The sequence below is a fragment of the Amblyomma maculatum genome, chromosome 5 (assembly GCF_055883805.1).
Source record: "Amblyomma maculatum isolate TAMU_Amacu chromosome 5, ASM5588380v1, whole genome shotgun sequence".
Lineage (NCBI taxonomy): Eukaryota > Metazoa > Arthropoda > Arachnida > Ixodida > Ixodidae > Amblyomma > Amblyomma maculatum.
Genome location: NC_139348.1, coordinates 160093223 through 160106489, shown reverse-complemented (window position 1 = coordinate 160106489; position 13267 = coordinate 160093223). Strand labels below are relative to the sequence as shown.

The window sequence follows — 13267 nt, the reverse complement described above, 5'->3', positions numbered from 1 at the left end:
TGTTATTTTTGGCCGGACTTTTACTGAACATAACACGCGACTCGCTATTGTATAGATTGCCTGCAGAAGGCTGGCCTCGTCCTGAATTCTAAAAAAGTGCCGCTTTGGCGAGGGTCAAGCGGTGGTACTCGGACATCTCTTCGACCGCGATGGAGTTCGGTTAGATCCACAGAAGACTGCAGCAGTTTCAGCATTTGAACGACCCCAAAATCAAAAGGAGCGCCGCAGTTTTCTGGGGCTGTGCTCCTACTTTCGGCGATTCATCCCAAGATTTGCCGACGTTGTTTACCCTCTGACGTCCCTTCTACAAAAGGACGTCCCTTTCAACTGGACCTCAGATTGTGACGCATCCACCAGCTAAAGTTTCTGCTTTCGTCACATCCCATACTACGGCACTTCAACCCCTCCGCTCCGACGGAAGTCCACAGTGATGCAAATGGGATTGGCGTTGGTGCTGTGCTTGTGCAACGTTCGTCAACCGGCGAGCATGTAATTGCGTATGCAAGCCGCTCCCTCAGCAAACCTGAGCGTAACTACACTGTTACGGAGAAGGAGTGACTCGCTGTAGTTCTCGCTGTTCAGCGGTTTCGATGCTTCCTATATGGACACCATTTCACGGTTGTGACGGACCATCGTGCGCTGTGTTGGCTCATGAACCTTCGTGATCCATCTGGTCGTCTGGAACGCTGGGCCCTTCGTCTGCAGGAGCACGACTTCACTGTTGCTTAGTGGCCGCAAACACGCTGATGCAGGCTGTCTTTCACGTCTGCCCCTTACACGACCAAATGTGACTCTGCTGACTTCGATCACTACATCGCCTCCATCGTGCCCGAGTTTCCCGACGCCTCGGCTCTGCGGACTGCGCAAGAGACCGACATAAGCATCGAGCCACTGCTTGCGTCGGCGCGGGATTCCACAGCTCCCAGCCCATTTTGTCTTCGTGATGTCCTTCTGTGCAAAAAGGCTTACTTCAGCACCGGCACAAATTTTCTACTTGTGGTTCCCGAAAGTTACCGCTCGTGCATCCTGCGTGCCATGACGAGGTTACCCCACTTCCGGCCACCTGGGCTGTGCACGAACCCTCCACCGTGCTCGGGACCGATTTTATTAGCCGAAGATGCGCCAGACGACTGAGCGATATGTGGCGAGCTGCACTGAGTGCCAACGACACAAACGTCCTACATCCATGCCACAGGGCCTGCTGCATCCTGTGACTGCACCACATGGCGCATTTGAGAAAGTTGGAATCGACCTTATGGATCCCTTCCCGAAGTCTTCCGACGGAAATCGCTGGATTGGGGTTTGTGCCGACCACCTCTCCCGCTACTGCGAAACGGCCGCTCTTCCTTCAGCCACCGCTCACCACGTGTCCATGTTCTTGCTCCGTTCCGTCATCCTGCTCTATGGACCTCCGTGAGTGATCCTCAGTGGTCGAGGTCGCCAGTTTGCGGCAGATGCTGTGGAAGGGCTTCTTCGTTTGTGCTCGTCACATTTTTGACATTCCACACCGTACCACCCTTAAACGAACGGTTTGACGGAGCGCACCAACCGCACACTCGTCAACATGCTCTCTATATACATTGCACCAGACCACAAGAACTGGGATACAATACTGCCGTTTATAACATTTGCCTTCAACACTGCAACACATGAGACGACTGGCTACAGCCCGTTTTTTCTTCTCTATGCACGTGATCCTCGGTATTCCCTCGATACCATTCTTCCCTATTCCGTCCATGACGAACCTTGCATCGCCGAAACTCTTTGTCGGGCCGAAGAAGCTCGCCGTCTCGCCCGTTTGCGGATTCTGGCTTCGCAAGAGCGTTCCAAAGCTCGGTATGACAGACGGTATCGCCATGTGTCTTACGCGCCTGGAGTGTTAGTGTGGCTTTAGCGACCTCTCCGGAAACGTGGTTTAGCCCAGAAATTTGTTGGCTCATTACGCTGGCCCTTACGTTGTCCACGACCGCGTCAGTGACCTGAATTACAAAATCGCACGCATGACCGCAACTGGTCGTCGCTCAGCTACAACGGAAGTCGCTCAGGTCGCCCGGATGAAGCCATGCCAATCCCGTGGGGAACGACTAACTTCCTCGCCCAGGGGGGGGGGGGGAGCTTCGTCTGTCCCGGGGGGAAATGTAGCAATCCTGAAGAAGAGGAAACACAGAGAAGAAAACGGGAAAAAGACGTTGAGAAAGACGTGGAGACTCTCGTGCCCGTGCCGCACTCGCAGCCGTTGACCAGCTGAGTTCTCTGCCTCCTCGAACTGTGCGGCGCTCCGACGTGAAACCCCCGTCGTAACAATATATACTTAGCGTGTGTTGTATACCGCTGCCACACTTATTAATATAGTGCTTTCTCCACCTGGGTTTATGTAAATAATGTGACCAATTCTTTATATTTTTATGCCGTATTTTTATCAAGTCTGTGCATTTTTGGTATGTGTTGCGCACTGCTGCCACTGTTACAGGCGCTGGGACCTCCTCAGGCCAATTGACGTTTTGTCTCGGTACCCTCTTTCTGTAGAAGATAAACTTCATCTTCAACTAATTAAGCCGGTACTGTGCTATCTGCATCCACTAGATCCCTGCAAACTTCTCAATCTCATCCGCCCACCTAATTTTCTGCATGCCATCTGCCAACTGCATTATACCAGAGTTATGCTCATGAGGACAGGCCAAGCAAATATCGCCAAAATGCGGGAGAGTTTAACGCTAACGCATTAAAAAGCAAATGCATAGCCTCGTACACACCTAGATATAACGTGGCCACTGCCTTCAAAGCTCCGTTATGTCCGAACTGTCCGCACAGTAAAGCTAACTGGCAGTATATGTTAAGCAACACTTCCAGGTCCTTCTGTGCTTGCATCACTTTGTTTCGATATGCGCTTGGGTTGGACGCAGTGTTGCTTTGAAAGCAGTGACCGTGTTATAGCTACAAGTGGATGACTCTGTAAATCTGTATTAAGGGAGTAATTGCTCACTGACATCCATCCAAACGCAGTCATACCCAGCCACCCGAGCGGTAGCCGTACGGCTGCGATTGGATGGATCTCAATGTGTAAATACCCCTTTATTACAAATCTACTCCATATTGAGATATTTCCCTAAAGATCTGACCATGACCTATAGATCTGAGTGTTTCCATGTGTCTCCTGGCACATTCCTATCTCCGCTTGTTTTGCATCCTACACTAGACATCTAAGTGTTCTGTACTGTTCTGCAGGAGTAAATTGCTGATCTGGCAACGTGCAGTTGATTAAAGTGCGGCGGCTACGCAGTGCCAGCCACCAATGTTCACTCTATCCGCTCTGTCACTCGAACCTCCACGTCACCCCTGACGACTTAAACACCCCATTGTGCAAGCGCAGAGTGAGGGGTTGTGTAATAAAGAATGAGGTCAGATAAAGGAGATAATATAAGGAAGTATGCAGGTAGCGGTGGGGCCCCTCCGTCAGAAAAAGGAGCCCCGAAAGAAGACCTCATTGAGTGTTCTTATTATTGCATATTAAACGTTCCGCAGCTATGGTGCACAGTTTAAGGGCTCTCGACTTCGGTGCCCATGCGGGATCGAATTCCGGCCGCAGCGGTCGCTTTTCGATGGAGGCGAAGAGCTAGGCACCCGTGTGCTGTGCGATACGAGTGTTAAAGAACCCAGTAAGGTAATATTTACTGAGCCTTCCACTACGGTGTTTCTCATAACCCGACTCGCTTTGGTACGTTAAGCCCAATAAACCAAATTAAACCAAATATATAAACAATCGACGAATGAAAGGTGAGTAACTCCTTAGACACTTAGATATGAAGCATTTTAATATTTTGCCTCAAAGCCTTCTTGACGTTTACACGCAGGTGCGTTATTTTACAGCACAAACCGGAGGTTTAGATGAAACCATAATGTATGGTCCATATGGGTTTTCGCGGTGTCAATTCGTACGCACGGTAATAGGCACCAGAATCAGCATCTGCTAAGAAGTGGGAAAGAAAACTGCGCTCACCTTGCGCTGAACCCTCCTCTCCTATCTCATTCGCCAGTTTGTGAAGTGCACTCGGGGCTAAGCCAACCGGAAAGCTGATCTCTTTACCAAGTACTGTGGTAGCCGTTGTTACTGTGGAAACGTCGACGAGGACTCTTGGTTGGAAGCGAAGCCTGTAGTGCGGAAAAGGAAGGAAAACAAAAAATATAACGGCTAGGAAGTACACTGACTTGCCGGTCAGAGAGAATTGCCAAAGAAACAATTCATAAACGATCAGTGGGATGAGTGGGATCAATAGACCAGGATACGCGTTACCACTTGCATTTCCCACTGGATGAAGAAGCCGTGGCTGCTGCTGTTTTGTCACAGCGCATGAGATTCACGTGCTCTAGACAAATAGCGCGTGAAGTGCCAGGCTGTCTTTACAGTTTCCTAGCCGCTCGACTCTGATTGGCGACTGGGGTTTTCCTGCTGAAGAGCAAAGCCTTTCAGCTTCTCCCTTCTTTCCCTCTCCTAGAACGCAACAGACAGATTCTCTTGCTTGTCTTCTTAGCAGTGAAGCCTTGCAAGCGAATGCCGAATACCTGGAGCAGGATAATTTTTACAAATTAATAAAGAAAAGAAGTGTGTTGAAGTTTTGCTTCTAGTGACAAGCACATGGGAAATTAAAAGATGATTTGGCGAGTGGGCACAATACAAAAGGCGAGGAAAGATGCTTCTGCAGACATGAATTCAATAAATGATAGCGTTCTTCAGCTTGAACGCTTCCCTTAGATCGGCTGCGAATTCCTAATTCCTGCATTTATGCTTTAAGGAACTATTGACGAACGATGTAGATATGCTGCCACCCTTATTATTATTATTTTATGGTGAAGAGAGGCTAAGAGTGCCGACCATCCACTTATATTCCTTTGATGTAGATATTATGCGTTGAGTAATACTAATGCATTAATTACCCTCAATAAGAAAATTTTGCCTCTGTTCTGAAGTTTGCGCGTTTACATGGGCTCGTGTTTACAGTTTACTCAGTTTCTTAAGTGCGCTGGCAATAAAAGGAAGCTGCGAAGGTCTTTGATGGATCTCGGCTTGGGAAAGGCAGCGACAGCACGAAGTTTGGCCAGGTCTGGAGACCCCTCTTCCTTGGAGACAACGTGGCCTAAAATGGTCAGTTGACGGGCGGAAAAACGACACTTCTTTAAGTTCAGCTGCATTCTGGCATCATAAAGGCCACTGAAAACGTGCTCCAGGCGGTAGAGATGAGTGTCGAAGTCAGGAGAAAAGACGACGATGTCGTCGCGATAGCAGAGGCAGGTCTTCCATTTCAGTCCACGAAAAATGGTGTCCATCATTCTCTCAAATGTTGCAGGAGCATTGCAAAGACCGACATGCATAACAGTAAATTCCTACAGGCTGTCTGGAGTAACAAAAGCTGTTTTAGAGCGGTCGGCCGCTTCCATCGGGACCTGCCAGTATCCGGAAAGTAAATCCAGGGAAGCAAAAAATTCAGCCCCTTGCAAGCAGTCGAGTGCGTCGTCTATGCGCGGAAGAAGATAGATGTTTTTTTTTGTAACTTTATTAAGTCGGTGGTAATCTACACAGAAGCGGATGGAACCATCCTTCATTTTAACGAGCACCACAGGCGAGGCCCAAGGGCTGCTTGTGGGCTGAATGACGCCGTTCTGGAGCATCTGGTCTACTCACTCTTCAATAACCTGGCGCTCTGTTGCGGAGATACGGTAGGGCCGCTATCGCAGTGGTGCGTGGTCTCCAGTATCGATCCTATGAGCGAAAGTTGAACTTTGGCCCAGGGAATTTTGATGAGAGTCGAAGGAGGAGCTGAACTGTTGAAAGAGGGCAAGAAGTTGTGCTTGCTGAAGCTCAGGAAGACTGGCGTCGACGGAGTGGCGGAACAGGTCTGTGGAAAAGGGAAGTGATACAGAAAGAGGAGGGCTGAGTGCAGCTATGGCGATGCGCGGCGCGTCGTCAGTCTCTTCATGGAGAGGAGATGCGATGGGTTGTAGGCTCCCGAGACATTCACCGTGGCGCAAAGCAGTGGGGTAGTTAAACGGGTTAGAGAGCCAGAGCGTAGAGGAGCCAGCGGAAATAGTGAGTAAACGGAAGGCACTTTCGGCACAGAAATGCATGTGCTGGCGTGAAGAGGACAGTTTCATCGCACACAAAGTCACAAGTGATATTTACAAGCAGGGACGAAGGAGGAGGAATGTCGATGTCTTCGGCGACGAGGACTTTAGCGAATAGACTGGAAGGAGCGTTGTCTGACACGGGCTCGGGCAGCGCAGAAAATCCGACTTCAGCGCGAGCACAATAGATTATAGCGGCATGATGGGACAGGAAATCCCAGCCTAAAATTACAGCGTGTGAGCAACTTGGCAGCACGACGAACTCAATTATATAAAGGCGATTCTCGATCACTACTCGAGCGATACACGCTGCTAAAGACTTTATTTGCTGAGCGCTGGCCGTTCGCAACGAAAGTCCTGCAATTGGCGTCTTGACTTTCTTTAAAGAGCTACAAAGTTTAGCGTCCATCCCCGAAACCGCAGCACCAGAGTCAATTCGGGCCATGACAGAAACACCTTCGACGAAAACTTCAATGAGATTGGATGGCAATAAATGAGGACTTGGAACGTTCGACGGGGTCGCAGTTCTTGCCTCAAGAACTGCGGCCTCTAGTTTTCCTCACGTGAAGCATTCTGCCGACGTCGCATCGAAGAGATAGAGCGGCGCCGCGGCGACGGTGAACGATGGTCGGAGTTAGCTGAGCGGTCTGGTGAGAAATGACGGCTTGCTGGAGGCTCAGTAGGTGTGGAATACTGAGGCGTCGAAGACCAGTGCCCATAACCTTGGTTAGGTGGTGGTGATACCGGGAGAGGGTTTTGGCAATAGCGGGAAATACGCCCCGCCAGCCTGAAAATGTAGCAAATTGGCCGATTGTCATGCGCCAGGGATTGAGTAGTCTTGGAGCCGGTCGAAAATAGGGTGCTGGCGCCTGCACAGGCACTGACGGTATAGTGTAAGTTGTCGGCCGAGGTTGTGTGACCATTTCGGCGTACGTCAAAGGACCGGCGACAGGCCTTGGGGTGACATCGTCACAGGTCATAGGAGCGGCGACAGGTCTTGGAGCGGTGTCGGCGTAAGTCAAAAGAGCAGCAGCGACAACTGATGGCGGATGTACAGGTTGAAGCGCCTCAGCAACATGCTCCTGGATAGCTTGCCACAATGTCGGGGCAAAATGGTGTGGCTGCTTTTGAGGGCAAGGGAGCAGGGAAAGTTGATGCGCCACATCTTCACGAATAAATGCTTTAATTTGCTGCAGCAACGATGGGTTGTCGGCTGCAGGCGTCAGTCCGGCAAGCGATTCAACCTGTGCTTGGGGTTGACGCGTTAGCACCCTCTGCTTGCGCAGCTCCTCGACGCTCTGGCAAAGTGTGAAGACTTCATTGATTGTACGCAGGTCGAGCGCTGATAACATGTGGAAGGCGTCATCGTCAATACATATTAAGACATGTTTGAGCTTTGCAGCCTTTCAAATATTCGTGTCCACACAATTGCACAGGTCGGCGATATCTCTGATATAACTTGTAAAGCTTTCGCCACTTTGCTGCTTCCGCTCACGCAAGCGCTGCTCGGCGCGCAAATTCCTGACAGCCGGACGACCAAAAACTTCGGCGACCGTTGTTTTAAATGAAGCCCACGTACGGATGTCGCTTTCATGGTTACGGTACCACAAGCTTGCCACGCCTGTGAGATAACATATCACATTCTTCAATTTAGTTTCGTTGCCCTATTTATTGTATAGGCTCACCCGTTCGTATAAGTGAGCCAGTCTTCGACATCGTGCTCATCGGTCCCGCTGAAGATAGCCGGGTTCCGCTGGCGAAGGGTGCCGGCGCAGATGACAGTTGGACCGGCCTGTATGCCTTGATGTTGGACGTCGTCTGGCATGGCAGGCGCAGGGATAGTGCGGCTACGGAGCTCTAGGACCGACGTTTTTAACCGGTGACTCCACCAAATGTAGGATGGGGGTTTATTAGAGGTACTGGGCGATCTAGAAGCCCGTCAAGAACAGTACATCTTCCTTTTTACAATATATATAAAGATCCGGCCCCTCCTGAGTGACGCCGGCTCACTTTAGTGAGCGGAGATGCCCCAATCCACTCACTAAAGTGAGCCGTGTTGCCCATCTCTACGTATCTCTATCTTCCTTAAATGCGTGTCTCTGTTGATGAAATCACGTGGACAAGCACTGTAAATATCGAGCCGCACACATCAAGCGCTTTTCGATGTAGTGTCAGTCTCAGCCCTCTCTAGTTTCGACGCATTGCAACATTTCAGCAGCTCACCACGTACAGCGGAGCGGTTCATGTCGCAGAGCGAATAAGTGTTGCTGCTAAAGGCCAGGAGGGGCTCCGTAACCTAAACGATGAGAATGGATTTGTCGTGTATTGCGAAGCGCTTCTGAAGGAGCTGCTCTGTGCGACCACCTTGGTTAGAACTCTGCAATAGTATCCGAGGGCTTGCGGACAAGGGCTTGCGGACAAGGGCTACAGAAAGTTCTTAATTAGTGCTCCGCATTAGGCGGCGCAGCTTTTTGACTTCTGACATAGCCGGATCAGCTTCCCGCGAAAGTACGGTCGTCTTCGACTTACATCGTCACGATGCTTTTGGGCATCTTGAAGCGGGATGCCAAAGCATGCTCACATCATCCCAGAGGATCCACGTTCGTGGATACATTGACCAGTCGGCAGCGGAACGCATAACAAAATATCCAAATGGCTGAACGGTCCTCGTGCCAAGTATGAACGCCATTCTCTAAGCTTCGGAAGACGTTCCGCAGCTTTGCGATTTTTTCTTACTGGTTGAGCGGGGCGACAAGGTCATACTGAACAAGTCAGCCTTTTACGTCATCAATCTGAGTACTGGAAAAGGACTTCGATTCTATCGTGCGTTTTGTGATTGCAGCAGGCAGCATCATGAATGGCTGGTCGAGGGTCAAGGGCCGAGGTATATTACAAGGGCCAGTACTCGGGCCAGCTGAGGCATTTCTCACACAATCGGTGGTCTGGAATTTAGATGGGTAGAAGCCGGAGGTCACCCGAGCGACAAGCGGTATTGGATATTAGCCAAGAGACTACCCAGCGCTCTCCACCAAAAATGTGTCATAAAACAGAAGAGGCGAGGCACTATTCAACACCGTTGCAGCTCTGAGAACGCCTGTGTCTTACGTCCTTCAAACAAAGTGAGATAAACTTAATTGTGCTTGAAGTATTCGTGTATTCTGTTTAATAATCTCTGCCGTGTACAGTAGTTCCGAATGGCTGGAAGTACGCAGCGGTTACCTGAATACCCAAAATAGAAAACCTGTCGCTGATCACTTTGTGCAAACCAATGTAAACCAATGTCATTGTTGCCCTTACGTGCGACAATTTTTGGACATATTTTTACGGCGTGTAGTGTGTACTGGCGCAACAATATCACATTTAAATATATTTCGGTCTTTCTTCAAGACAAGAGCATAACTGGTTCCTGACAGCACGAGCTTCGCAAGGAATTATCTGCAGCAAAACAGCTTCTCGAAACAATTCACAGATTTCCAGCATTTATAGAAAGACCGGGTCGAACTGACATGGTAATATTTGATTTCAAAAAGGCATTTGACCGTGTGTCTCATCCTAAACTATGATGAAAGCTGCAGGAATTGAATAATTCACTGCTGACATTACGACAATCTGATCTGACATTACGACTTACGACATATCTGACATTACGACAACAGAGTGTGTTTATTGATGCTGTGTGTTGTGATCTAGCACCGATTAAGTCGTCATTCCACTGGAGTCTGTCCTTGGACCTCTTTTTTTTTTGGTATTTGTAGTGACTGAATAAAAGAAGCGAATGTGAAAATCAGATTATTTGCAGATAACTACATACTATATCAAGAAATCTATAACATAAGTGATCAGGTTTGTCTGAATTTCTTCATTGACCAAGGTAGACGCGTGGTGCGACACAAGGCAAATTATTATTAATGTAAAGAAAACGACCACTATGGCAATTACGCGACAACGGCACCCTTTCAAGTTTTCTTATGTATTCGGTGGTAATTATCTAGGGTCAGCAGCTACAAATTCTTGGGACCTTGTGATTAAACCTGACCTCAGATAACATAATCCTCCATTTCACAAAAGGCAACACGCAGGCTTGGTTACTTCAGGAGGTCGCTACGACCATCGATACAAGAAATCTGTTTTTTAGCCTACAAAACATGTATTAGGCAACTATTAAGTACGACTCAATAGTATGGGAGCCGTGCACCCAGAAAAATATCGCAATTAGAAAGCATCCAACAAAAATAGGTTAGATCTGTATCAAACCTCTATAGCTGGTAACTATTTCCGATGGTTCTTAAAAACAAAGCAAACCTGGAGACACTTAAATTGAAAAGATATAGAGACAGACTGAAATAGATGTACTTAGTTTATCATAATATACTGAAGATAGATATAGATGTGCATATTAATTTAGTTTCTAGGCGCTCGACTCGATCTAATACCCCAAAATATGAAGTTTTCTTGCAGAACCGACGTAATTAAATACTCCGTTTTTTCCAAAGACAGGAAGTGAGTTAAATGCGCTCACCTCCAGTACAGTGGAATGCTGGATCCGTCTAGTCATTCTGCAGCATGCTCGGCAGCATTATACGCGGTACTTTTATCGTTGTTGTATTACACGCAAGACTTTGTTTGCTTGCTCATAGTCACTTTCTATAGATTTCGCTTCCTGCCCAAGCGATCGAGCATGCGTGGCCTATTTATTCATAGCGCTACGCGATTGATGCTGTTTCTGCGCCATGTTATATATGTCGCTCTGTTTGGGCTTCATTTGTACTGCTTCATTTATTCCCTTTCTTAATTTCTTTTTTTTTTTTTCGAAAGCCTACTCCTGAAACTTTCCGATGAACCTGTACGGATCAAGAGATGCTTGATTGTGCTGGATTGGCAGCTCGGCAGTTTTTCTAAGCAAGTTAATTTCTTTTGGTCGTCGTATTATTTTTGTAATGCATATAAAATTGTGTAATGCTTTTAGTGTTGTTCATTTTGTTCCTTTGATTCTCGCTCTGACCACTTTTCCCAAAGACCTAAGGCTGAGTCTCTAGTAAATGAAATAAACAAATAAATCTTTGTTTTAGTTACCACTTGATCAGAACAGGTGGCGATATGTAGAAATGACTTTCCTCTAATCATTCAACGCACAAACGGCGTCTGGATTTGAAGGATGAGAGATGCGCATGATGTTATTTAATTAAGAATCGAGTAAAACAGCGCTAGGGGAGACGAAACACGTGAATGACAGACACGTGCGCTGTGCGATGTCAGCGTACGTTAAATATCCCCAGGTGGTAGAAATTACTCCGTAGCCCTCCACTACGGCTCCCCTTTATCTCTTTCCACTTTCACTCCCACCTTCATCCCTTCCCTAACGGCGCGGTTCGGGTGTCCACAGAGCAAGTGTGACAGATACTGCGCCTTTTCCTTCCTATGAATCAACCAACAGACACATGCGCTGACACATGCGTTCACGTGTTTCGTTTCCCCTAGCGCTGTTTTACTCAATTCTTAAGCATGTACCAACCAGCCTGTATTTGCCCTCTTCTGGAATGTTATTTATTATATATGTATTGAGTGAAAGCGATCTCAACGTTCTTCGAAATCCGCATTTTGGACACTCGATATTTCAAAATGTATTGTCCACTGGAAAAATTTAAAAAACTCGGCTCACTTTTGATGTTGACAGAGTTCCGTTTCGCAATAACGAAATATTGTCATAACATAAAAAAAAACTAAAACTGGAGATCACATTTATTCTAATTCCGAATACTATAACTATGCTGATATTGCTATTCAAGCGCTCCAACGGTTGCGAGCGTGTAAATAAAATTTATAGACAGAAGGGTTATCAATACATACAGTATATAAGACCAACTGAGGCTACATCAAATTGGCTGCGCTATTTAAGGAGATTACAGTTGCAAGTTTTTTGCAACTGACGTAATTTTAGGCAAGGGGAAACTTTCGGAATAGGCTTAGAAAGTTGGCTCTTGAGCAGCTGTACTAAATCCGAGTATGCTTATTTTTATTCCATTCCTATTATTGTACATTACCTTACGATATAAGAAATGCAGATTTGTGAAGCTTTGTATGTGAGTAGTAAATATTAGCCTACACTACTGGGATCAAAATAAGATAGGGTATTTCCTATTCCAACCTCGATGTAATGAAATTGTCATTCATAAATATTTATTTGCTGTAATAATACAACATAGGTACTTATAGACTGCCAATTCTGGTACTAGCCATGTAAAAGGCATAAGTTGACACCGGCCAAAGGTTAAGAAAAAGGTACCTAAACCCGCCAAAAATGCTGCTTTGAAGAAAACATCATTCAAAGGGGAGCTGAAGAAGATTTAGAACTCGACAAACCTAAAGGGGAAGAAAGCATCAAACGCGCAGGCAACGAACGAGAAGGAATTTTGTGATAGCTTTGGAGCTGCCGGTGTAATGGGCGAATAAAATAACTCAGGTGTTGAGACTTCTCCGAAGTGTACAGCATCGGGTTGCGCTGGGCTGCAATGTTGCGTTTCAAGCGAAGGAACGGTTGCTTGAAGTGAGAAAAAAAAATGCCATCGAATATATCGGTCAGGAAAAATTATTTAGGATCATCGGACGACGCGCGGCAGCATGTTGACAAAGCCAGGGGAAATCCAGACTTAATAACAATGGCGTAATCGTGCATTTTTTCTGCACTCCTTCGACGCATTAGGCAGGCTGAACATTTTATCTCGGATTAGGTCACTATTTTAAATGCTAGCGCGAAACTACGGCGCATGCTTTGCTTGCATACTTCATACATTCAGTCGTTGAATTTAATACACATATCGAAACCCCTTTAGCTTCCATTTATTCATCTGAACACTCGCATCTGTCCGCTCGAAATGACCGCGAAAAAGGACAAACATTTTTATGGTCGCTGATGCATGTGTAACATATTTTATGAACATAAAATTTTTAGGGGATTGATATAGAATTTTTCGAATGGCTTAAAAAATATGTTTATGCGATTCAGATACGCAGCAGAACACTTACAGAAATTGCTTGCGCCTTACCTAAGTTAGCAGCAACGAGAAATAGAAGTCTGACCGGAAACAGGAAGTAACACTCATATGGTCGATTCTAAAAGGGAGCCGTATTAGTATTCATCATATGGCGAAAA

The 13267-nt window shown here is 47.0% G+C and overlaps 1 protein-coding gene across 1 annotated transcript in view; it reads right to left on the bottom strand.

Annotated features, from left to right (window-relative positions):
* LOC146190119 (uncharacterized) overlaps positions 1-13267 on the bottom strand; it is a 72569-nt gene that overhangs the window by 33406 nt on the left and 25896 nt on the right. The window contains exon 7 of the mRNA XM_084605420.1: positions 3998-4149. Within this exon, the coding sequence (XP_084461546.1) occupies positions 3998-4149 (152 nt within the window). The remainder of the gene's footprint in view (positions 1-3997; positions 4150-13267) is intronic.